Source organism: Lipophrys pholis (assembly GCF_963383615.2).
Source record: "Lipophrys pholis genome assembly, chromosome: 5".
NCBI classification, from domain to species: Eukaryota; Metazoa; Chordata; class Actinopteri; order Blenniiformes; family Blenniidae; genus Lipophrys; species Lipophrys pholis.
In genome coordinates, this window is record NC_137628.1 from 5,622,422 (window position 1) to 5,647,265 (window position 24,844).

Sequence of the window (24,844 nt, forward strand, 5' to 3'; positions counted from 1 at the left end):
GCCTATTGAGATAGAGTATATTAGAGAGGTGACGGATTCCTGCTGTGTGGATGCGAATGCATGCTTCAGTAAACACAATGAATCAAGACTTTTATTCATTTATTCATTCCACAATAAATATAATCTATATAGACCACAATTATCCACAACCGATGCAAACATGAGATGAAAACTGTTATTTGATCACAACAACAACAAAAAAAAAACAGCCAAAAATAACTAGGTCAGACATTTCACGCTGTGCTACAGTATCACACCAGTATCTCAGTGGGTTTGTATTATGAACAATATTAAAACACATTCGAGGGAATTATAAATTATAAATAAGCACTCAAACACTAAAATGATATTTGATCTAAAAAATGATGGACAGCTGCTGCATAGACTTATATAACATCCGCAGTGTTCATTTCAGTTCTGTGTGACGCACCGATATGCTAAAGGTCTGACTATTTCTCAGCGTTAACCACATGAGAAAAGCAGAACTTGACTTCGATCCTGTGACACTGTGAATATTGCCCACACATTGAAACGAAAAATGAAAGATTTATGAAAGGGGGAAGTTTGTTCCCATGAAAACATTCTTGCGCTGAGCAGCATTGTACTTATTAAGCTGACTTCTGTCGGAAACGGCTTGACTTCACAAACCAAAGGAGCTCTGAAGTCAGAAACAGTCCCAGAGTTTTCGATAAGTTACTGGATGGTGCTTTAGGAAAACGAAGGGAAGCAATCCACAGTTTAACATCAGCAATGTACAGAGTCATGCAGACGACATTTTCAATGTTCAAGTAAAATAGGCTTCCTCGACAAATTCGGTGAATTATTAGTGGAATATCATCACTGTAATCTTATGTGAGAGGGGAAAGGATTCATCCAATCTATGAATTGCTTCATCCGAGTGGAGGCGCAGCGGCTAAAAACAGAAGCCTGCTGCTCATCCAGCCGACACAAAGGTATAAAACACAGAGGCAGGAAGTCTCACACACACACACACACACACACACACACACACACACACACACACACACACACACACACACACACACACACACACACACACACACACACACACACACACACACACACACACACACACACACACACACACACACACACACACACACACACACACACACACACATCTATGGGCGACTAAAAAATGTAAAACGGTGAACAGTTTGGATTTGGACGTGAACGTGTGTGAGCGTCGCTCTCTGCGTGTCGAGCTGTGTTCGGCCTCCGCTCCCTGTAATCTGAACATAAGATTAACATAAAGTACAAACCCATGCAGGCAGCATACCAACATTCAAGTAAATGGATGTTTGAGACAAACAGTCAATCATTCATTGAACAAAATAGTTCTCAGTAGTATAACGATCCTGCAAATCAAAAATGTAGAAACAGTATGAATTTGTACTGTTTGCTCGGTCGACCAACTTAAACATGAACGATATGAAGGTAAATTTCAATCTAACAGATTTTTAGTATCTGCATTTCTCTTTGTTTGGCACTTGATGTACTGAAGTGGCATTAAATATTAAAAGCAGACGCTTCAGCTGCCACTCCACACAGTGGAAATTGGAGTTTTCCTACAATTAAAATCTTCAATCTCTCTATGAGTCTTTCCTCATCACCTGTGTGCCGGATGAGCCACAGAAGTCCTCATTAGTTATGACAGTGTTAACAGCCCTTCGGTCGTCTTAATGTAGAATCAGACCATTCAAATGACGAAAGTCCTCATATTAAAATCATCATAAATAGTGAGAATAAACGGCAGGTTTCACTGCAGTGTGGAAGGTTGGGATGTTTCCACTGAGCTGCATTGTTGTTTGACTATTTAAATAAATAAACTGCATAGACGTTCCACACCAGGTGCAGCATTAGTATGACTGACGGCGTCATTATGAGCTCCGTCTTGTACCTGTGGTCCCGGCAGGGTTAGTGCACCATCAGCACCTGAGTCAGACGCCACCGCGGCCAATCGGACCACGTGCACCCGACCCAGACCGGTTTCTAGTTTCTAGGCGTTTTCTTTTCCTCCGCTCCAGAAAACCGACTGTGTTACTTTGTGTGTTCGGGTGTTTCTGTTCCCGCCGTCGTCTTGTCCTTGGAGTCCGTGCTCTCTGTTTTGGCTCGTGCTTCGACCTCTTTAGGGGGGAACATCCACGCCATGGCGGCAGCCGCCGTGCCGTCGCCGCTCTGTCGGGAGAAGCAGAGGAAGGTGGCCCAGACGAAGGCGCAGCAGCCGGTGAAGGGGGTCCGCAGGTACAGAGGCACCAAGGCGAAGTTCAGGAACTGAAGGAAACACAGTGGTTGTTCCAACTTTTCAATTGTTGCATGTTGACTAAACTACTAAACTTGTGATCTCAATCGTTTTGAATTCTGTACGATCATTCGAAGGTTGGTCATGTAATAGATGTTAATCTTTTAAAAAATACTATCATCTTATGAGAACAGTTTTGCGTCGCTGTATTTATGGAGACGGTCAGTAAAACTTAAAAGATGGCGATCGTCCCCTTTGTAGTCACGGAATCATCCAGAGGTTTTTTAACTGGGTTTATTCTAATCAGATTTATTTCTAGTCTGACAATTTACTGAACCTCCAAACTCTCTGAATAATTATGTGGAGTTGACTCTGAATGGCAATAAGTATTTATTCATTTAAAGGGGACATATCATGCTAAATCCCCTTTTTTAGCCCTTAAATGCATTTTGTTGTATATTTAGAGTGTTTAGAAGTACAGAAAAGTTCAAAGTAGTCTCTTCAGGTGCTCCGTTGATATCTTTATATTCTGTTTTGGTCATATTTTGCGATCGGTTTCGATTTTTCTATTCTCTATTACGTTTTTTGAACAATGACGTCACAGTATTCTCAGCGGAACTGCCAAATTAGGACATCGACATTTCGAGCAATCCGCCATTTTTGTTTCTCGCTGCGATTTTGTAGTCCAACCGAAGTTACGAGAGGATAAGTCGAAATGTTCGGTTGTTGGATGTAGTAACCCACAAGCTTCGTTACACCGTCTCCCAGCATCAGAACCTTTTCGAAGTGCCTGGTTGAGTTTTATTTTTCACAGAAATGTACCCACATCTGTGGGTAAGGTCATTTTTGTGTGCGCGAATCACTTTAAGGATGACTGCTTCAACAACCTCCGCCAGTATAAAGAAGGATTTGCCGAAAGACTTGGTCTGATTGAGCGGTCAGTTCCTTCTATCTATGGAGACGACGAACAGAGCACTTCGGTAAGCTGTATATAACGCTAAAAAGTGTGATGATAAGACGTCCCTGTCATTGTTTTGTTAGCATTAGCAGTTGCACCGTCTTCATATGTTAGCGCTGTGTGCTCGTTTTAGATTATAATGTAACTTCTGTGTTAAATAGTCGTTGTAATACAGGCAGTATTGTAGTAGTGGGCATGGATGGAGAAGTTAGTGTAAATATAGTAACACACCATTGCGTTACATCCATATGAAGACGTTGTTCTGCAGCTGCATCATCGTTATTTTCATCTCGCTCCGCCGGGTCCGACTCTGGCTCCAACATGTATGGCTGGATGGACAAATCTTCCGTTGTTGACATTTTGTAAATAATGTGTGAATATAAAGTTTCTGCGCCGCTAGATAATTGTATCTGTTCTATCAAACTACAAAGATGGCCGAACAGGGTGACGTTGAACCGAGTGTCACCTCTGCAACCTGGAGAGGAGGCGGGGTATGAAGTGTCTCATTTGCATTTGAAGAGACCGCCCCAAAACGAGTTGCTCTCAGAAGCGCATCAGAAAAGGGGTTGAAAAGGGGCCTGTGGAGCTCTAATAATGAGGAATTCAGACCCAAGCATTGCAGTTTCGCGTTGTATAGACCACAAATGTATGATTTATATGTAAAAAGGAAGGATTTAAAAGCATGATATGTCTCCTTTAAGATGTCTTCCTGTGTGTTGAGCACCTATTTTTAACTGTTTGTGTATTTATTGTGCCGTTTCTTTTGCTTATATATTTGTTTTGGTTTGAATACTTAGTGTTATAAAAGTTCAATAAAAATATTGTTTCAAAAATAAGCATTCATTCATTTATATTGTAAATATCTTATCTGACAGCTCTGAATGAATAAACTTGTCGAAATTTGATAATTAAATATTCTTCTTCCTACTCCTTTTCGAGCATGATGACTTTCCATTTTCATTGTATCTTTGTTTTTAAATCTTCTGATCAAAATAAAACTAAGTCTATAACTCTCGATTTTCAAATCACGTCGTTTGACCCAGCAGACAAAAGGTGAATGTTTACCTGCATGAAGGGCCAGAACATGAGTCCAGTCTGGAAGAGAAAGATGAATAAAGCAGGTCGGTCAGTTTGTAAACAAATGAGTGCAGAAGAGAGAAACTCGTTCCACTCACCTTGTATGTGTTCAGAAATTTCTCCCTCCAGTCTTCGAAGATGTCGTCTTTACCCTCCAAGAAGCTGACGCCTGGACGACAAATGAGGTTTTACAATTTCAGGCAGTGAAACACTACAGAACAATTGTCACCATGGAAACCAAGAGATCATGGTTCTGATACAAAAAAAAATGTAATAAAATGTTTTTATTTAACCACAAAGCCAGCGTTCAACTTCGTATAATTTCTTCTCAATTTTTAGCATCAATATTTCACTGACTTGCCAAAGAAAAGGTTAATAATTCACATGGACCTGGAACTGGAGGGCGACGCTTGTAATAATACAGGTGCGTCTCAAAAAATTAGAATATCATTAAAATGTTCAATATTTGTTGTGACTCATTTCAGAAAGTCAAACCCATATATGATACAGGCTCATGACACAGACTGAAATTTTTCAAGCCTTTATTTCCAGAACTGTTAATGATTATGGCTTACAGAGTGAAAACACCAAATTCAGTGTCTCAGAGAATTAGAATGTTACATAAGATCAAGAAAAAAAGGATATTTAAAAAAAAAATGTAAGGCTTCTGAAAAGTATGTTCATTTCTACACACTCTTGGTTGGGTCTCCTTTTGCATGAATGAGTGCGTCTTAGCGGCGTGGCATGGAGGCCATCGCCCTGTGGCACTGCTCAGGCGTAATGGAAGCCCAGGTTGCTTTGACAGCAGCATTCAGGTCATCTGCATTGCTGGTCTGGTGTCTCTCCCCGTCCTCTTGACCATAGCGAAGAGATTCTCTCTGGGGTTCAGCTCAGGCCAGTCTGCTGGCCAATCAAGCACAGTACCACCATAGTCATTGAACCAGCGTTTGGTACCTTTGGCAGTGTGGGCAGGTGCCAAGTCCTGCTGGAAAATGAAATCAGCATCTCCATAAAGCTTGTCAGCAGAAGGAAGCATGAAGTGCTCTAAGGTTTCCTGCTAGACGGCTGCGTTGACTGTGGACTTCAGAAAACCCAGTGTAGCGACAGCAGCAGAGGACATGGCAGCACAAATCATCACAGACTGAGGAAACTTCACACTGGACTTCAAGCAACGTGGACTCTTCCTCCAGACTCTGGGACCTTGATTTCCAAATAATATGCAAAATTTACTTTCATCTGAAAAAAGGACTTATGACTACTGAGCAACCGTCCAGTTCTTTTTCCCCACAGCCCAGGTAAGACGCTTCTGACGTCGTCTCTTGTTCAGGAGTGGCTTGACACCAGGAATGGGACATTTGTATCCCATGTCTAGGATTGGTCAGTGTGTAGAGGCTCTTGATGTTCTGACTCCAGCCTCAGTCCACTCCTTGTGAAGCTCCCCCAAATTCTTCAATGCATTTTGCTTGACAATCCTCTCAAGGCTGCGCTCATCCTTTTTGCTGGTGCACCTTCTCCTACCACACCTTTTTCCTTCCAATCAACGTTCTCTGAACATGCTTGGATCCAGCACTCTGTGAAGAACCAGCTTCTTTAGCAACGACCTCTTGTGGCTGAGCCTCCTTGTGGAGGGTGTCAGTGACTGTCTTCTGGACATCTGTCCAGTCAGCAGTCTTCCCCATGATTGTGTAGCGTACTGACCCAGACTGAGAGACAATTTAAAGGCTCAGGAAACCTTTGCAGATGTTTTGAGTTCATTAGCTGATTCGGGTGTGACACCATGACTTTCCAAAACTGAACTTTTCCACAATATTCAAATTTTCTGAGACACTGAATTTTGGGTTTTCACTCTCTGTAAGCCATAATCATCAACAGTTCAAGAAATAAAGGCTTGAAATATTTTACTATATGTGTCATGAGCCTATATCATATATGGGTTTGACTTTCTGAAATGAGTGACAAAAAATATTGAACATTTTCATGATATTCAAATCTTTTGAGATGTACCTGTACATTATTTGTTCGTCTTGTGTTTGAAGATTAAGTGTTGTACTTCCAGCAAGAATACTGTAATTCTTTATTATTTACTAAACAGAAACAAGAACAGCAACATAAATATCCTCCCGGATGTCTTTCATGTGACCTCTACGAGTCAAAGTCCTTCGGACGAAACAATGAGCGGCTGCTGATCGTTGCGGCTCCAGTGAGAAGCAGCGAGCGCCGGTGTCACGTTACAGATTGACAGATATGTGATCCTCTCAGAGGTTAACCATTAGCAGGCTGGGAAGAGTTCAGACGTTAAACCATTACTGTACCAGCCTAATGGGGTCGGCAAAATGACCCAAAGTGCAACGTGCAAGGTTTTATTTTCAACACAATCTCTGTCGGATAATCTTGGAAACGGCACCGACTGCTCAGCATGAACTTAAACACACTCCTCTACATCAAGTACCGAATTACTGAACACTGTCTTCAACATTTTTCTGAACACTCCTTGTTGGAGCCACTATGAATTTGTTATAACTTCATGAGAATGTCTGTTTTTCAGAGATATGTATTTAAAACTACAGTAATTTGTTTGTGCGACACATAATCCCCAAGAAGCTGCGTCGTAGCAGCTCTGCTACAAAAACAGTCAATTACAACCGCAAATCTTCAGAGATAATGACGACGATATTATGATCATGATTTCCAGACAAACAGACATCGGAGAATCATTGTCTCGAATCTGCCCGCAAAATATCAAAGTTCGACTCTGTCATCGCAGTAAACGCAGTCAGTTTGTTCCAGCTTCGACTAAAACTGAAGAGTTAGTCGCGTCATTTCATGATTCAACAGCTTGAAATGTGTGTTGTGTCTGTTACTTTCAGTGTGATGTGTGGTGAGAGGGTGAGGGCGTTGTCAGAGGCTTTCAAATACAAAATCTTAAAAGTCTAAATTAAAATCCAGACAATTTTTTTTTTGTAGACCTACAATACACATGGACTTTCTTGTGGATACATGACCAGAACTTCTGTGATTAAAAAGTCAAGCCAGACTCTTAAAACTAGATTTGTTTAAAAAATCGTCAAACTGCACTTTGATTTCCTTTCACTAGATCTGGACCTCTTTGACCTACACTGACACTCTTTAATCCAAACCCAGAATCATTCTATTAAGCGCCATAAATCAATTTTCTATACTGATTTATCCAGTTCGGGGACAATCCAAAACATTGATTTATACAAAACTTTTGTGAGCGTGCCACTTACATATGACACGCTCACAAATATAATGTAAGGAGGTTTGTGTTTGATTCACGGTGGAGTCACAAGACAAACATGCAATGTCCAGGAAAGACGCACAAAAACTTTCATTCTGGCTTTCTGGAGGACGTCTTCTAGAAGTATTGTAGCAACCACAGTGGACTGAGGGAGCGGCGCAGGGGATTGTGGGAAAGGCTTTGTTTTGGCCGTTGCCACAGTTATGTGTTTCAGCTTTGTGTTGCTGTTGTTCCACTGCTGTTGGTTATTGTCCCTGCATCGTCCCTATGTCTTTGTTGGTTTATTTGAATGCATTTTGTGTTGAACCGTGAGCCTGGGGGGGAAGTTGAGGGCGAGCACACTCCGGTGTTAAACATAATGTGTGTGCGTGTGCTAAAATGACCTAAGTATGTATAAGTCTTGTTTAAATCTGTTACCTTTTATTTGCTATAATAAAAAATAAAAAAAAGACACTGTTGCTTAAAAAGTAGGGGAAATGTACTTGCAGGGTGTGTTAACTAAAGAAATTGATCAAGTGCTAAAAAAATAAAATAAAACAAAACAAAACAAAACAAAACAAAACAAAACTAAATAAAATAAAATAAAATAAAATAAAATAAAATAAAATAAAATAAAATAAAATTAAATTAAATTAAATTAAATTAAACCGAGTTCTGAGCAATATATCCAGAAATGTCATTCCTATAGACACACCGCAGGCACTACAGTTTAGAGATAACGTGTTGTGGAAGTGGTTTGGAACACTCTTTGCTGAGTGGGACCTCCTTGGGGGGGGTGAGGGAATTTTGATACCTGACCCCGGGGGTCTCTGTTGTACCCCTGCCCCAGACCCTCGGATGCCTCCATTCCGCCCCTGCACGGGACACCCGGGGGGGATTCACTCTGCCCCCGGGGTGCTCCACTCCGCCCCTGCCCGCTCACCTGTGTAGAAGACGCTGGTCGCCAGGGGCGCCGCGATGGTCTGGTCCAGGAACAGCTTCTTCACCACCATCCCGGCGGAGGTCCCGGGAAACCTCCGCTCCAGGAAGCGCATCCAGAAGAAGCTTAAGTTACCATGGAAACTGAAGGCGACCACGGCCACGTTGCGGGTCTGCGTCCAGTCCACCGCGTCCTTCCCGGACAGCTGCTGGTGGACGAAGTCCCCGCCGGCGAAGAGGCAGCCGTACAGACCCACGTTAGTGACCCACGGAAACCGGCGGACTTGCCTCAGGAACGCCTCTCGCATTATTTGATCCGCTCGAAAGTTTAATTAAAAAATAAATAAATATATAAAAACGTCTTAAATGTGGACTCTGCTAGCTAAACGTTGCTACACGGAGCGTCCTCAGTCTCTGAAGGTCTCCGCATCACCAAGAGGGACAGTGGGGGACGTTCACCACCGATTTCAGAACAATAATCGTCATCAACGGAAAAGTAGAAGCGTTTCAACTATATTAAACGTTACTCTGGAGGTTAAACTAAAGGATGATATTTGTCCTGTAACGTCCAGCTGTCCGGTTCCTCTGAGTTCTGTCTGTCAGTGAGCCACCGGCCGGGGGTGGGTCGCTCCCTACGTAACTTACGTTACGCCCCTTTTTGCGTAGAAAAAACAAAACGTGCGTTACGTCGAAAAGGCGGAGCTGGAAACCTGCAGTCACTGGTTGTTGCGTGACACAAGTTCATACCGGTGCATCTCACAAAATGAAAAGACCATGCAAACACTTATTTCTACTACCTGAACCAAACTGATTGTAGGGGCCACAGAGAGGTGATCCCCAAAATTATCAACATATTTGCATTTAATGAACCTTGTAACTTGATTTTTTTTTTTTAATCTGTTTAAGCAGTCTCATAGATCAGACTGTCAGTCTGCAATCTTCAGTGTATTATTATATTACAGGAGAGGTCACTGGATCAAACTGTTAAGAACGATACCTCTCAAACAATAACTCATGAAAAGCCAAGTCATTATTTTGTCCCCACCATTTCAAAATCGAGAAATTTGTTAAAATCACTTGAATTTGAGTAATTTCTTACAAAAATGATCATACACATGCAGTTAAAAAGATACACATTTGAAGTCAATTGCACAGCTGTGTGAGAAAAATATGATAATCCGCTCTCATCTGGAAGGTTTACAAAAAAAACCCAAACACTGTTAATGTTATTTGAATTTTGTTTAAAATAAAGCACGCAGACACATTTTTACTCCTTCAAGATCGCTCCTGGCAACATGTTAACCTTTACCTGGCGTTTTAGCATAAAGACTTGATCATATTTCTGAGCTGAGCATGTCATAACAACTTCAGTGAAAAGTTGAAAGCATTTTTTTTTTTTTATCCCCAACTCAATTTAGAAAGTGTGTTTGTTCCCCTTTGGGCAGGCAAGCCTGGACAAAAAACCCAGAGGCCACAGTCAAATCAGAACCGACGTCAAAGCCACAGGCCCAGGCCACATGTTGAACACCAGCAATCTTAACTAAGACGTTAAAAACACTTTTAATTCATTCAAATTTTTCAAAACAATTTCTCCCTCGAGCTGTTATTCAAAAGTGAACATATAATTAGAATCACAGGGATGTTGGGAGATCAGCCTCTCTGATAAGGATTGAACCACAGTGAACTGCTTGAATATTCTCACATCAAGCATTATGATGGATTTCCTCATATTTTTCACATTATGGGATGTAAAGGCGAACGCTGTCGAGGTCCATGGGGAATTAAGAAGCAACTCTTCTCATGTTAATGATAATTGTAAATCCGTACCAACAAATTCAATACTGAATATATTTTGTTTAATCAAATGAGTAATAGGTTTTACTTTTCCCAATTGTATCTATCATCCCCCCCCCCACACCAGCCAATATTTAAAATCTCAATTAATTTTCAACACATTTTCAACATCACATGTTTATTCTTTTATATACATATTACACATCATCCTAAACTCATTGAAAAATGTCATTTAGTTTTTTTCTTTCTTTTTTTGTTTGTGTGAAATTATATAATCATTAGATCACTTTCCAGAGCATCAATAAAACATTTTAAAAATTCGATCTTGGGAGAACTGTTGGAGGCAATCTGATCGATGTGATTTTTCTTTTTCGGGTTGAAAATGCTCTGAAATTCCTGCCATGAGCCAAAAAAAAACATCCCAGTTCATTTGTCATGAGAATGAAGACACCGTAGGTGAATCTAAGTGCTCTGAAATGACATTAGACTAGAGAAATTTAACACAAACATCTATCCATTTTGAAAACTTCATTCACTCAGACAATACAACCATTTCAAAACACATTTGACCATTTACATTTATTTAGCAACTATGTTCACTGGTTACACTGAATGTTAAACAAACAACCCACGAGAAGGAAATTTATTCTTTTTTCCCACCATTTCGAAATCAAGAAATTACTTTTATTCATTTTCGTTTAAGTCACTATTGAGCTCGTGTCAGTTCCTGCAGAAATGGCAATACACATGCAGTTAAAAAGACACACATTTAGAGCCAATTGTACAGCTGCATGAGAAGATAGTGACAATGCAATGTCATCAACAAGGTGCATTTTTAAAATGAAATGAAAAAAAGATCTCCAAAAGAGAATTTTCTTTACAATAAAGTGCCGAAATAAAATCATGCTCCTTCAGAATTGCTCCTTACCAGTATATGCAAACCTTTACCTGACTCTTCAGTCCATAAAGATATGATCATGTTCCTGAAACCTTTTTTGCAGATTTGAAATTATTTATAGGCTTTGGAAAAATCAATTTCAGTAAAAACAAATAAATTGAAACACGTTTTATTGATTTCGCATTTTTGTAATACTTGTGCCAAAGCAAGTGACAATTGAAGGAAATATCATCTTCATACTGTACTTTATGCTTTGGAGGAAAAAAAAATAAATAGAAAACTGAACATAAAGATCCACATGAGACAAACAAATGGGACAATCACCTCAGATTACAATGGTCATTTCAAAAACCACCAGAACCTGGAATGAGGATGCACCAGAGACATTAAAGGGCTGCTTTGAACCGACAGATTGGGATTTAGTTTTTGAGGACAGTGTGGGATGATGTACTCACCGCATACATTTTATTCTGTGAGGAAACCGTCACCCCCACTAAACGAGTGACCATTTTTCCAGATAACAAAAAGTGGATTACCAAGGACATGAAAGCAGTGGAAGGAATCCACCATTATCTCATTTCCAAAGAATGTGAAGGACTAACAGGCCAGTGGCCCTGACAGCCATCCTGTGGAGGTGTGTGGAGAGAGCAGTGTGTACATTACTGTCAGACCAACTGGATCCACTCCAGTTTGCTTACAAAGCAAAACGAGGCACTGAGGATGAGGCCTCGTGCTTATCGACACAATCACTGAACAACTGGACTCTACACCCGCACTGTTAACACCAACAGTCTGCTGCACCGCCCCTCTGATGTCCAGGTCCACCCCACATTGATTTCAAAGATAAAGGACTTTTTTAAAGACAGACCACAGCATGTGTTGCAGCAGCACCAGCAGGAAGTCTACGCCCTGGTCCAAACCTTTGCTGAAAGCTCACTAGAGCTCAACATCTCAAAGACTAAGGAGCTGTGCTGTTGGTCCAGAGGGAAAAAAACTCAAATCACCTGTTCCAACCGCTCAGCATCAACGGTCAGCTGGTGGAGCAAGTGCAGAGTTTTACGTATCTGGAGACAGAGACTGACACAACATGCTGACTCTGTCTACAAAAAGGCACGTCGTCGTCTCCACCTGCTCAGGAAACTGAGCACTTTTAACATCAGCAAAGACATTTTAACACTCAATTATAGATGACTTATTGAATCCATTCTCACCTATAGCATTTCATCCTGGTTCAATTTCTTCACCAGTAACCCAAAACAAAACTAAAGAAAGGACAATAACGTTTTTAATCTATCGGACCTCAGATTATCAAATCAAAGCAGATCGCGTAAGGTGCAGATTTAAATCGGCAGCAGAGGAGAAAACAAACTAGTCTGGAGTTATTGCATGGTCCAGATGATAATTACCGCCGTGTTAAGACACTTTTTTTTCTTTTTCTTTTTTTTAAATGACAGCGGGTGAAAAAGGTCACAGTGCTTCCTCTGAGCCGAGAGGCAGAAACAGGTCAGGTACCAAGTTAAGGTTCAGCGAGGGACGGGCGCCTCACGACGGAGCGGCCCGCTCCCAGTCCCCCCCCTCGGTCCTGCGGTAGAGCTGCGGCTGACCCCCCGGGAACAGACTGTCAGGGTTGGGATGGTCCAGGAGGAAATGGATGGTGGACTTCATGTGCTGGACAAAGTGCGGCGGTTCGGCCGCGGGAGACGTGGACAGGTACTGCACACCAGAGGAAACAAGACTTCACTGAACAACCAAACACAACACAGCAGCATGATCACATTCTGGATCCTCAACAAAAGGAGGAGGTAGACTTCATGAGTGCCAATTAAACTGTCTGTTAAAATTTGTTTGAGAAGTTAAACAGCACAGATTTAGTCCTTTCATGAGGTATTTTATTTAAGTATTACCTCACAATGCTGTGCAGTGGGTTACTTATACTTAAATGTTTACCTTTTCAAGCTAAATATTCACAATTACTTTTATAAAAGTTATAAATTAATCAATTAGATATTTAGGAAAAAAAACTTCAGTGTATATGTTTTCATGTAACTGAGTTACAACTTTTTAAAATTAGAATCGTATTTGCAACTGGTTTCGGTTTGGTTCATAGGAGAATGTTATACTTTCACAAATTATTAGTATAATAGTATTTGCCCTAATTTTTATTTTTTTACACAGAGTGCAGCTCAAACTGTTCAGAAATGAAGTGAGAAAACAAACAAAACTGTGTAAACTTTTAAACATTAAAAAAGCAGAGCAAAGCATTAACAACCGTGAGGCTGTCTAAAAGCAAAGACATGAAAAAAATAAAATAAATACATCATAGGCAGTTTCTTTAAACAATATAGATAAAACTCTTTATAGATAAAACAGAAAAGCAAATTGCTGCTTCACCATTGCTTTTCAGACAGGACGGCACCGGACGGAAAAGGAGTGAAGGTCAACAGAGACGAGACAGAATACACGTGAGTGAATGCAGAGAGGAGATAGTGCAGGTGGCTGAGTTCAAGTATGTGGATTCAACCGAGCAGAGCGCACCGCAGAGGTGGAGCGGGATTTCTATGCAGGGTGGAGAGTGTCGCGTGACAGAGAGCAGGAGTGAAAGTGAAAGTTTTAGCCAGAGAGAGCGCTCCTATGAGTCTAAAAAAAAGAAAACAGGAAGCTGAAGACGATTTGTTGAGATTTTCATTCCGATGAACAGCAAAGGATGAATAGGATGGAGGAACGCGATCAGCTGGGGAGATTCCTGATCGGAGCGGGCCGAGAGGCCAGGACGAGGCCGGACGCACCAAAATATGCCGGCCTGCGGCCAAACCTGCCGTTTGCAAATATAGAAGTAACTTTGAGAGAACAATCAGTGAAGGCAAAATTTACCTTTAAAATTGTGGCATCACTTTGTAGCAACCAGAAGGCAATATCCAGATTTGACGACCACGTGCACGGGCCAATTTTAACAAGCCCTTGTCTTGAGTCATAGATTTCAACCATCTGCAAGAAGAGAAAACAAATATTTGAAGTATTCAAATATGGTTTTGTGTCTTGAAGCGGAGACTGCCTCCAGAGTTGGTAGGGGAACACATTTGAATGAGAAGTTGCAGCAGTCAATTAAAATAAACTGAATTGATTCATTAATCAGATTTTCTTTTAAAGTAATTCGCTAAATTGACATTGTCTTTTTCTTGGATCGTACAAACGAGTTCACAGCTTCTGTATATTCTGAACAGTTCCTACCTCTCCCCCAGTGAAGGTCCGTGCCGATCGCAGCTCCTCCGCTGGACCTTTATGAGTAAAGGATGCAGGGAACACATCGCCAGTTCTAACATTTACACCTACACAGAAACACACAGAGATGCAGCGTGTCATCGGTCGAGCAACAAGCAGCACTTCCCTGTTTGCAGTAGATTCATCACTCACCTATTCCATATATTATGGGTCTATGAGTTCCATTAACAACAACGTCGTTCATTTCTACAACAAACGAAGGTGAATTAGACGGAAGTTTGATTGTAAACAATGTAAAACAGCTTCACAGACATCCGATGGTTACCTGTGATGCAGCACGTTTCAAGATGAATATCCTCTTCCAGGTTCTGGAACGCTGCTGTAGAGTGATTTAAAAAATGATTTATGTATTCAAAAAAAAGAAGTAAATATTTGTTCATATTATACCACGGATTGACAGAGACTAATGTGGAACCGTACTCAGAATGTTAAGGCTGAGTGTATGTGATGTTTTTGACTCATCGTTGAATCCGCCAAACAGATGAAGCTCAAGTCTACAGAATGGAAACAAAAAAAGATTTTTAAAAAAGACACTTAAGATGCGTATTTGCGTGTGTGTGTGTGTGTGTGTGTGTGTGTGTGTGTGTGTGTGTGTGTGTGTGTGTGTGTGTGGCGTGTGTGTACCTGCCCTCGTTGTAGCCGTCGCTCAGTGATGTGACCGCTTTCACGAGCAGCGGGATTTCAGAAGAGGTGCTGGAACCGTCACAGTGAGCAATACAAGCAGCTCCACTTCCTGACAAAACAAAGAAAAACGAAGCAGCCTTTAGATATATATATATTTTTTTAACCTTTACACAAAAACATGACTGTATTAATGGGGATTTTACCGGTGTGACGCAGCACGACCAAATGACAGGTGGTCGCATCATCTGATCCAATGACCGAAACAGAATCTGAGACAAATCAGACCCAACAGGTTATTGTTATCGTCCAATCAATGCATTTTAAACAGCAGACAAACAAGTGACTCATGACTGAATTATGAGTCATGCACAAAGCCCAGCGGAGCGTCTGTTGGTGATACATGCCTTCATGCTTACTGACAACATTGGTCCCATTTATTTAACATTCTTGGAATTTTATCCGATTTTACGTTTTAGGCCATGTTTTATGAAATTGATATACAGTATCATGAGATTCAACTTGATAGCATCTTTATTTACTGATTTATTTTTAATTGCTATAGTCCACACGCAAAATATAACAAAGTCAATCATCATCAATCACAAAATATAGACAACAAAAACACATTTATCTATTTTTTACTTTTATATGGTCTTCTTGTTTTTTGTGCATTTGTTACAATTACCTATGTTTCCCAGTATGATTATTATTTTTTATCATGGTATCTTTTGTAAAAGTACTGCCAAACCTATGAGCCTTTGTTGTGCTGTGATTCTGCACATCAATGATGCCGCTTTACTTACTGTCTGCTGGTGTCGTTGCCGCAAACTCTCGTTGTTGGACGTATAGGAGGCACTTTGGATCGACATCAACAAGCGGCTTGGAGCGAAATGTTCTGGCATTATCCTGTGGTGCGAGAGAAAAAAAACCTCTTATTTATAATGTGCATAATGCAATCCAGAGACATGGATTGCCCTGTCAAGGGTGCATCAAGTTTTCTGACCAGTGTTATCCCAGTAATGTTTCGTGGTTATTGTTATAAATATATATGTATGGCATTTAGAAAATCATTGGTAGTATTTTTTTTTTTCATCATCTAAAGCAGTGTCACAGGCATATTAGTTAGTTATATTCACACCAATTTCATCTTGTGTGGGTCAGACTGGTGAAAAAGTCTCATAATAACCTTTGACTTTTAAAGTTTTTCTTTGTTCTGTCGCAGAGTATACTTGATGAAACTGTCTATACTTTCACAAAACCATACAATTACTACCAAAAATTACTACAATCTCAACATAACGCGAATTTTTAATGAAACCTTCTGGACCGGTTTGCCCTTATGTTTGACACCCCTGCTTTAAATAACAGTTCTTACAAGTGAATCAGCTTTCTTTCTCTCAATCTTTACATTTCATGACAATCAGACCAAAACATATATCATAACCGCATCTAATATTGAATCATGATTATTTAGGTTTTATGGGGATTTAATCTTACTTTAGTTATGCTTTCATTTGCTTGCCATCAATTTAATGACAGAAATAAAACTGCGTCGTCTATCAACATTATTTTCATTTCCAGCCTGTCGTTAGTTACACTTGTGAAAACCCAATCTAAAAGACAGGATTTATGGTTAATTGATGAAATGAAAACAGAAAAGTGTGAATGGCGGCTAAGCTAAAACTAGCCACACTTCGTGGAAACAAACCTGTAAATGTGGATTTCTGTCGTACAGCTCCGCTGTTGATCTAATGCGGCCAACTTCTCTGTTCTGGATTAATAAAGGCATGTCTGTGGGCTGGTTATCCTGCTCCTTTAAAGACCAATATATTCATATTTGTACAGTAAGTTATCTCATACTGAATCCTCTACACTTCCTGGAAGACTCGCTTCTTCTCTTCACTGAAAACAATTCAGTCTATCGCCACCTATTGGTGCGCCACATAATCGTTCATATCACATTTTAAACCCTTTACTTTTACTATATGGGTTGTTGTTATATAGTATTCATAATGAGAATTTTCTGAAGTATTTGTGAATACTTATTCTGTGGTGTAATTGTTAGACAGGCCAACTAAACATTTAAAAACAAAGGGATACACGGCTTGTATTCACCATTGCAAGTTGCGTGTTTTTGCGTGCGTAAAGACTCGTCCGTCCAAAAACGCAGCTAACGTCAGTAAAGAGGGCGGGGCCAACCAGTGGCGGTGGCGCTCGTACGTGACGCACACAACAATTGTTTACGAAAACCTTAATTCTGGAGTTATTTTAACAGAACTCGACACATTTCTGCTTCCGAAGTGCACCGACTCGATCGTTTATCCCAAGCAAATCGCGATCAAACGTTAAAGCGACGTTTAGAAACAGCAACACCATGAGAGGAGGTTCTTCCTATGGGGACCGAGACAGAGACCGAGGACGGGACAGGTTTGTTTTTCTTCTGGCCTGGAAACTATTCTACACACAAAGGGGTCATTTTTAATTCTCAATAATATACTTTATTACAACCAAGGCTCTATCTGCGTCGTCGAAGGTTTGTACTATAAGTGCATTAGTCTGTTTCGCAAGTTTAAGCCTTTTATTTACCGTCCTAGACAAAGCGCGTAATTTGTGTTCTATTACATATAGTTTCCTACGACATAGCCCCTAAACACCAAATATAATGAAGTATGCACCACAAATAAGTTATATTTACCATTAATTGACCTTTCTGTATAATTCTTATTACTATGTAGTATGTATGTATGTGTATGCAGGTCTATTACCAGTTTCTCTTTGAAATTGTAAGAAAATAAGGAAAATATTGTCGATCGATGTAGGATCTTGAAGGTATTATGTCTTTTGGCTAAACAATGCATCATGTGACATCCATATTCTATTTATATTGGCCATTTTCAATTAATTCATTAAAGTTTTGTCTATCACATTAAACAGTGCACATTAAACTGTTTCTTCAAATATGGTGATTTGCATATTAAAGAACATAATTTAACGCCTAATTTCCCTTTTTTTTTTTTTTTTTTTTCAATATATAGATTTCTTCATTAGTTGTTCGCTCTGAAAAGCAGTTTTCCAAAGTCTGTGAAACACCTGAAATGCCTCAAATCAGTGACGTTTACCTTTAGGGAGATTTTTCATTTTTAAAATACTAAAAACAGCCCAAATGAATAAGTGTTTCTGAAGTTATTTTGTAAAATCATCATTGTTTCACCTCAAACCCAGATATTGTCATTTGATTAACAGACTAATGCAGACCTTCGTGGTCAAATAACCGATTTTAGTTCCTGCTCTGCTCCAAAATGTTCTTTATAAATGCCACAGCAACAAAGACTTTTAATTCGGACTGGACTGACCTATATTATACGGGTCTACAGTCCGCCACAAGGCAAACACACAGAGACAGAAAACCAAACATACATCTGTACCTCTGGGGAATTTGGGAAAGTCACCTGAGAAAAGCCAGATGAACTGACGTATTAACATAGCAGCCAGGAATACGCATGTGGAACGATCTTGTTGCGGCCCGTCGTGGTAATCTCACAGTTCTGCTCAATCTCGTATTTCAGGCCACGCTTTGGAGCCATGAACAGTCGCGGTGGACCACCGCCAATGAAGTTTGGGAATCCCGGTGAACGGCTCCGCAAGAGGAAGTGGAACTTGGACGAGCTGCCAAAATTCGAGAAGAACTTCTACACGGAACACCCTGAAGTCCAACACATGAGTCAGGTTATACCTGTACTTTCTTCTCCCTCACACGCTGACGACATATCAAACATGAATAAGTTTAACAAGTTACTCTTTAGCTCAGTCCGGCATGATTCCGTCGAGATATATATTTTTTTTTTCACTTTTAGTTTCAGAGGTTTTAAAGACTATACACTTTTCTTACATGTGTGTTTTTCCTTCTTTCTTTTTTTTTTTTTATATCAAATCCAGTTTGATGTGGAAGAGTATCGCAGAAAGAAGGAGATCACCATCAGAGGCTCCGGCTATCCGAAGGCTGTCACCGCCTTTCACCACGCTCACTTTCCACGTCAGTCAACAAACATCTCTACGAAGCACTTTGATTCCCTCATGAGGACAAACGTACTGGGAAGAGTGTGAAGAGAGTAAAAGTGTTGTGTCGATCGTTCCAGAGTATGTGATCGACGCGCTGATGCATCAGAATTTCAAGGAGCCCACAGCGATCCAGGCACAAGGTTTCCCGGTGGCGCTGAGCGGAAAGGACATGGTGGGAATCGCACAGACGGGTTCGGGCAAGACGCTGGCAGTATGTGTTTTATTTACAACAATCTTGATTTATCATGAACATTTGGTGTCTTCAAGTGTTGATACACTGAATATGCAAATTGGGACCAAACTGAATACTATTTTATTCTTTTTCCTACGACAGTACCTCCTTCCTGCTATCGTCCATATCAACCACCAGCCCTATCTGGAGAGGGGAGACGGTCCAATCGTAAGATCAAACTCCACCTTTCTCACCAGCTCGTTGTTGCGGGTGCGAGAGCCGTCTCTGAAACCTTCCTCATTCTTCACTCCTCAGTGTCTGGTGCTCGCTCCAACCCGAGAGCTGGCCCAGCAAGTCCAGCAGGTCTCGTATGAATATGGCAAGTCGTCCCGTATCAAAAGCACCTGCGTGTATGGCGGAGCGCCAAAGGGACCACAGATCCGTGACCTTGAGCGAGGTGAGTTTAATTATAGATACGTGAGTACACGCAAGATCAATTTCAAATGATGTACATTTTTTGATAATGCAAACTACAAAAAATCTTCGATCATGACTATATTATTCCTGTAATTTTAACTCTCCATGGCAGCTGAACGAGTTTACTAATCCAGAGAGTCATGACTGTTCTTCTCTCTGAGCACCCAGTAAACATGTTTGAGGTATACTTTACACAGTGGCTGGTTTTTTTTCTGTAACTTTTATCTCTATTGTTTATTGGGTTTTTCAAAAGACCATGTTCTGTCACATAGGTATATTGCAAGAATCTACATAATCAGTCAATTATAGAAGAAAATGCAAGATAACAACTGAATAGTATCACAAACAAAAACACACCAGTCATTACAAAAGAAAGACAAAAATAAAACTGAAAAGTTGAGACCTGGAGCAACCTGGTCGCACCAACATTTTCAGACGTCTCGGTCACCCTGAGGGAACTTAATCCTTTTGACATGTTGAAGGAAAGGACCCCAGATGAAGTTATTGGACAAGCCAATAGACGGATCTTTTCCAGTTTAACGAAATGCAGAATGTCTGAGTATGGGAGTGAGGGCGACTCACACGGTGACTGTTTGCGGCTCCAGGTGTTGAGATTTGCATCGCCACACCCGGTCGGCTCATTGACTTCCTGGAGTCGGGGAAGACCAACCTGCGGCGCTGCACCTACTTAGTGTTGGACGAGGCCGACCGCATGCTGGACATGGGCTTTGAGCCTCAGATCCGCAAGATCGTCGACCAAATCAGGGTAGGACAAAAGCTCGGCCGCTGTAAGAGTCTGAAATGATCTATTCACTGTCTTACATTGAAAAGGTCTATTTAGTGTGATCGTGTCCCGTGTTCGCCTTCCAGCCTGACAGACAGACTCTGATGTGGAGTGCGACCTGGCCAAAGGAGGTTCGGCAGCTGGCGGAGGATTTCCTGAGAGAGTACGTTCAGATTAATGTCGGCGCTCTGGAGCTCAGCGCCAACCACAACATCCTGCAGATAGTGGACGTCTGCATGGAGAACGAAAAGGACAACAAGTAAGGCCACCCGGGGGGGAAATGTAACTGAGTACAACATGAAGTGAAACAGGAGACACACAGCCGAGATTAGGTGAAACGTGTCGATGTACTACGAGCCTCTGACCCTGTTGACAGACTTCTTCAACTGATGGAGGAGATAATGGCCGAGAAGGAGAACAAAACCATCATCTTCGTAGAGACCAAGAAACGATGTGATGATCTTACGAGGAGGATGAGGCGCGATGGGTGAGGAGTCAGACTGTCCTTCAGTTATTACTGTATTTCTAGAAGGATTTATACATATATTTATTCTGAGTGGTATTCTCCAGCGACACTCGTCCTTCTAATGCCGTGTGTTTTTATTTATCGTTGTAATCTAGGTGGCCAGCTATGTGTATTCATGGAGACAAGAGCCAACCAGAAAGAGACTGGGTACTTGCAGGTAAGAAAACATCTGATTCAATACCGTATTGGTCTGAATATAATACAACAACCCCATTTACAAGGTTCATATATGGAAAATGTTATTTTGAAGACATAAATTATATTTTATATATTAAAAATAATTTAGAGATTTTTTTTTTTTTTTAATTAAACACATTTTTCAATGCCACTAACAGGACATATGCATCAACATGGTGCAACTTTATGATATTTCCTGGTTACACAGTTTTATTCCTCGCTCAGATCTACAGATTTACTCATCAACCAGATAGGTTGTAGCACAAGGTGCCAGCTGTTTTTTTTACACTAAACAGAAACTCTGTGTTCTTAGCAGACCATTTGCAGTCGTTTTAAAGCTTTTCATTCTGTTCCCACAGAGTTTCGGAATGGTAAAGCACCTATTCTCATTGCCACAGATGTCGCTTCTCGTGGTCTGGGTATGTCTGGTCACATATTTTTATATTGCTGCATAAACTCTGACCTAATGGTTTCTTCCTAGCTTCTTTTTGATTTGCCCCCTTTGCTCATAATGTTTGAGTAAAAGACATATTTTGAACATCATATAATAACACTATTAAAGAGTCAACATGGTTATTGAGTTCATGTGAAACTGCTCTTTCAGTTTTGACTCAATAATTATCTGTGGCACAAATTAAACATCACAAAGAAACAAAACTTTTTTTTTTAATCACAGTTTCTATGCAGCATATCGTGCTGGAGGTATACTTTGGAGGATAATCTGGTATAAATACACAGAAGAAGAATTTAGTGAACTGAAATAAATCCATACTCTGAGTTCAAGTAACCTTCTCGACATTGTCACAAGCTGACGGTCTGCTGGATGGAGGCTGCAGGCCTTCTGGTCCGCTGGGATTATTGTCTGTTTCTTGTTACTGCAGTTGAAAAGCTTCCTTCTCTCGGGGCTCTTTGGCACGCTGCCTGAGCGGAGGGCTGCGTGGGGCAGATGCTCCCGCGCACCTTTTCTTATGTCTCCTTTGTGGTGTCAGTATGGACCTACTGATGATGATGCTAATATTAGACTCTGTTCTTTGTGAGAAGGGGGGATGAGTAAAGTGTCTTAACTTGCCCAAATCCCCATGACTGTATCCTTGTTCTCTTCTCCCCTCTTCTCCTCTCAGGGTTTGGCAGCACACGGCAGCTGTAACAGTCTGCGCTGCTGTCTCTGCCCCCTCATTCACGTAGAAACGTAGAGGCTTGGTTGATTTTCGAGGGGATTAACGACCCTCTTAACTATGATCCCCCCTGCCCGGTAATGTCAGAGTTTGTAAATCCAGCGAGCCTTCCTTGGGAGCAGCCTGAGGTTCCTGTATGTCTGCCCCGTCGCTCCGTCCCAAAAAAGGCAGACACACAGGGGAGCGAGAGTTAGACGGGCTCGTCTGGATCCGGTCCTGGCCAGGGTCTGAGGAGGGTCCTGCAATGCGGCGAGAGAGCAACAGAACCGGCCGACGAGTGTGGGTCTCTTGAGGTTCTGCTCCCGTCCGACGTTGCTGGTGTGGGGGACGACTCCCGTCTCCCTCTCCCTCAGCCCCTCCCTATGAACCAGGACAGATCAGGGGGGACTGACTACCTTTAAAACACTACATGAAAGGGGTAAGTACATCACCACCCCTTTGTCTCACCATACACTCAGCTGTTCCTTTTTTAGCAGCTTGACGCGCAGCAGGCCACGGTTGATTAAACGGCTTCCCTCTGCCATGACTGAGGGGAGGCGGGAGACTTATTGATCAGCAGTGCTGTCAGAGCCCCTCGTCTTCTGTAATGAGAAACAGACTGGTGTCCTCACTCTCTGAACAGTAATCGCATCGGTGTGACGGTTACAGATTTGGTTTATTCCCCATGTCAACGTCACATTTACTTGCTGTGAAGTGACCTTGAAACCTTTTAGTGATATTCAGTTCTGACTGAGAAATAATGGTGTTTAGCTCAAACTGATCTTTGGATGTCTCACGCTGGCAGGTAAGTGAATCTCTGTTGTTGATGTTTTCGTAACACTGCAAAGTGAAAAGCTTCGTATAAAACAGCATATATGTTAGTTTAAGTTTATAGAAGCTTTTTTCCCTGTTGATATTCTAACACCCCCCCCCCCCCCCCCCCCCCCCCACCCACATCTGAAATGAATTGCTCTTCGCCCAAAAGATGTGGAAGATGTCAAGTTCGTCATCAACTACGACTATCCCAACTCCTCCGAGGACTACGTCCATCGTATTGGACGCACGGCTCGCAGCACCAACAAGGGCACCGCCTACACCTTCTTCACCCCGGGAAACCTGCGACAGGCCCGGGACCTGGTCCGGGTGTTGGAGGAGGCGCGTCAGGCCATCAACCCGAAGCTGCTGCAGCTCGTCGGCTCCGGCCACGGAGGTGGCGGTAAGAAGAAACCGACATCTGCGCCTCACGTGTTCCTGATGAGACTTTTGATGAGATTATGAGCTTCTTCCATCTGCTGTCGTTCAGGAGGGCGAATGCGGTACCGCAACAGCAACAGCAACAGCAACTCCAACAACCCAAACATGATGTATCAGGACGAGTGTGATCGGCGCCTGCGGTCCGGAGGCGGCGGCGGCGGCGGCGGCGGGGGTGGCGGCGGCAGCGGCTTCAACCGTGACAGCCGCAACAGCCATGACGGAGACCGCTCCTCCTCCTCCTCCTCGTCCTATAGGGACAGGAGCCGTGATGGCAGGAACAACTACGGCTCGGATCAGTACCAGAGCTACAGCGGCGGCTTCAACTCCCGCCAGTCCAGTGGAGGAGGAGGAGGAGAAGGAGGTGGAGGTGGAGGTCAGGATCAGTTTGGCCCGGCTCTTCCTCCTCCTCCATCAGGAGGGCCGCAGCCTCTCATGGCTCAGCAGTTCGTTCCCCCCCAGGCCCCGCTCATGAGCTTCATGGGGCAGCCGGCGTACCCGTTCGCCTCGCCTCCCCCACCCCCTCCTCCAGGCGCACCGTCTGCACGGAAGTAGAGCCAGTCAGCTTGAGCTACTCGTGTATTCACGCCTAACTCTTTTTTTTTTTAATTCTTCAATAAGCAGGCGGTTTGAAAAAAAGGTGTATACCAGGAGGTAAGGGCTTATGTTTTTTTAATTACTTTGTATTTTTATACACTCAACATGTGAATAACAACAACCTTGATTTGTCACTGTTCAAATCGGCTTTCAACCATGTGCAGGGGAATACCATTCTTTGTTTTTTATTCCAACCAAACACTGGATTGGCCAGTTTGCTTTCCCTCGCTACTATAAACTGCCAGATGTGTCATAGTTTTCCTTTAACACACGCTCTTTTAGACTGTGGTGTTTGCTTTAGAGAACTGGTGTCAAAGTTCGTAGGTCACATTCCAGACTCAACTCTCCCTCTGGTTTTCTTTTTTCAAACTCATGATTATTGTGTCTAATCTATTCAGTCAACACCAAGAGTTGAATTCAAGTTAGAGAATCTTCTCCCTTACATTTCTTTTCATGCATGCAACTTTTCCTGTCAAGGTGTACCTGCTCAAAACATCTCATTGGTGTTTCCTCTCTCATGCAGTCTCTTCTTTTTACAGTGATTTCTTAAATAAACCAACTACAGAACAACTTTCTC

At 41.8% G+C, this 24,844-nt stretch overlaps 3 protein-coding genes across 4 annotated transcripts; 1 reads left to right on the forward strand and 2 right to left on the reverse strand.

The window, feature by feature from the left end:
* Positions 1 to 73: 73 nt before the first annotated feature.
* On the reverse strand, positions 74 to 9,097 carry LOC308110238 (mpv17-like protein). Its single transcript, XM_080464419.1, has 4 exons — positions 8,480 to 9,097; positions 4,397 to 4,467; positions 4,287 to 4,316; positions 74 to 2,295 (listed from the first exon to the last, which is right to left on the reverse strand). The coding sequence occupies exons 1-4, from the start codon at positions 8,781 to 8,783 to the stop codon at positions 2,062 to 2,064; spliced, it is 639 nt and encodes a 212-aa protein (XP_080320545.1). The 5' UTR covers positions 8,784 to 9,097; the 3' UTR covers positions 74 to 2,061.
* Positions 9,098 to 10,434: 1,337 nt separating this feature from the next.
* On the reverse strand, positions 10,435 to 16,990 carry ntan1 (N-terminal asparagine amidase). The gene is made up of 10 exons (XM_080464013.1): positions 16,779 to 16,990; positions 15,874 to 15,976; positions 15,274 to 15,339; positions 15,071 to 15,179; positions 14,867 to 14,940; positions 14,712 to 14,765; positions 14,579 to 14,632; positions 14,396 to 14,493; positions 14,039 to 14,152; positions 10,435 to 12,880 (listed from the first exon to the last, which is right to left on the reverse strand). Exons 1-10 carry the CDS (start codon positions 16,857 to 16,859, stop codon positions 12,710 to 12,712), a joined length of 924 nt encoding a protein of 307 aa, XP_080320139.1. The 5' UTR covers positions 16,860 to 16,990; the 3' UTR covers positions 10,435 to 12,709.
* A 258-nt stretch (positions 16,991 to 17,248) lies between these two features.
* Positions 17,249 to 24,837, forward strand: LOC308110019 (putative ATP-dependent RNA helicase DDX17). Of its 2 annotated transcripts, none has more exons than XM_080464014.1 (13): positions 17,249 to 17,497; positions 18,637 to 18,796; positions 19,007 to 19,103; positions 19,207 to 19,340; positions 19,464 to 19,529; positions 19,617 to 19,758; positions 20,384 to 20,544; positions 20,649 to 20,821; positions 20,939 to 21,049; positions 21,184 to 21,245; positions 21,625 to 21,684; positions 23,405 to 23,635; positions 23,723 to 24,837. In XM_080464014.1, the coding sequence occupies exons 1-13, from the start codon at positions 17,445 to 17,447 to the stop codon at positions 24,223 to 24,225; spliced, it is 1,953 nt and encodes a 650-aa protein (XP_080320140.1). In that variant the 5' UTR covers positions 17,249 to 17,444; the 3' UTR covers positions 24,226 to 24,837. The 2 variants fall into 2 exon arrangements, with proteins under 2 accessions (XP_080320140.1, XP_080320141.1); XM_080464015.1 differs by having other exon boundaries at positions 21,625 to 21,636.
* Positions 24,838 to 24,844: the final 7 nt, after the last annotated feature.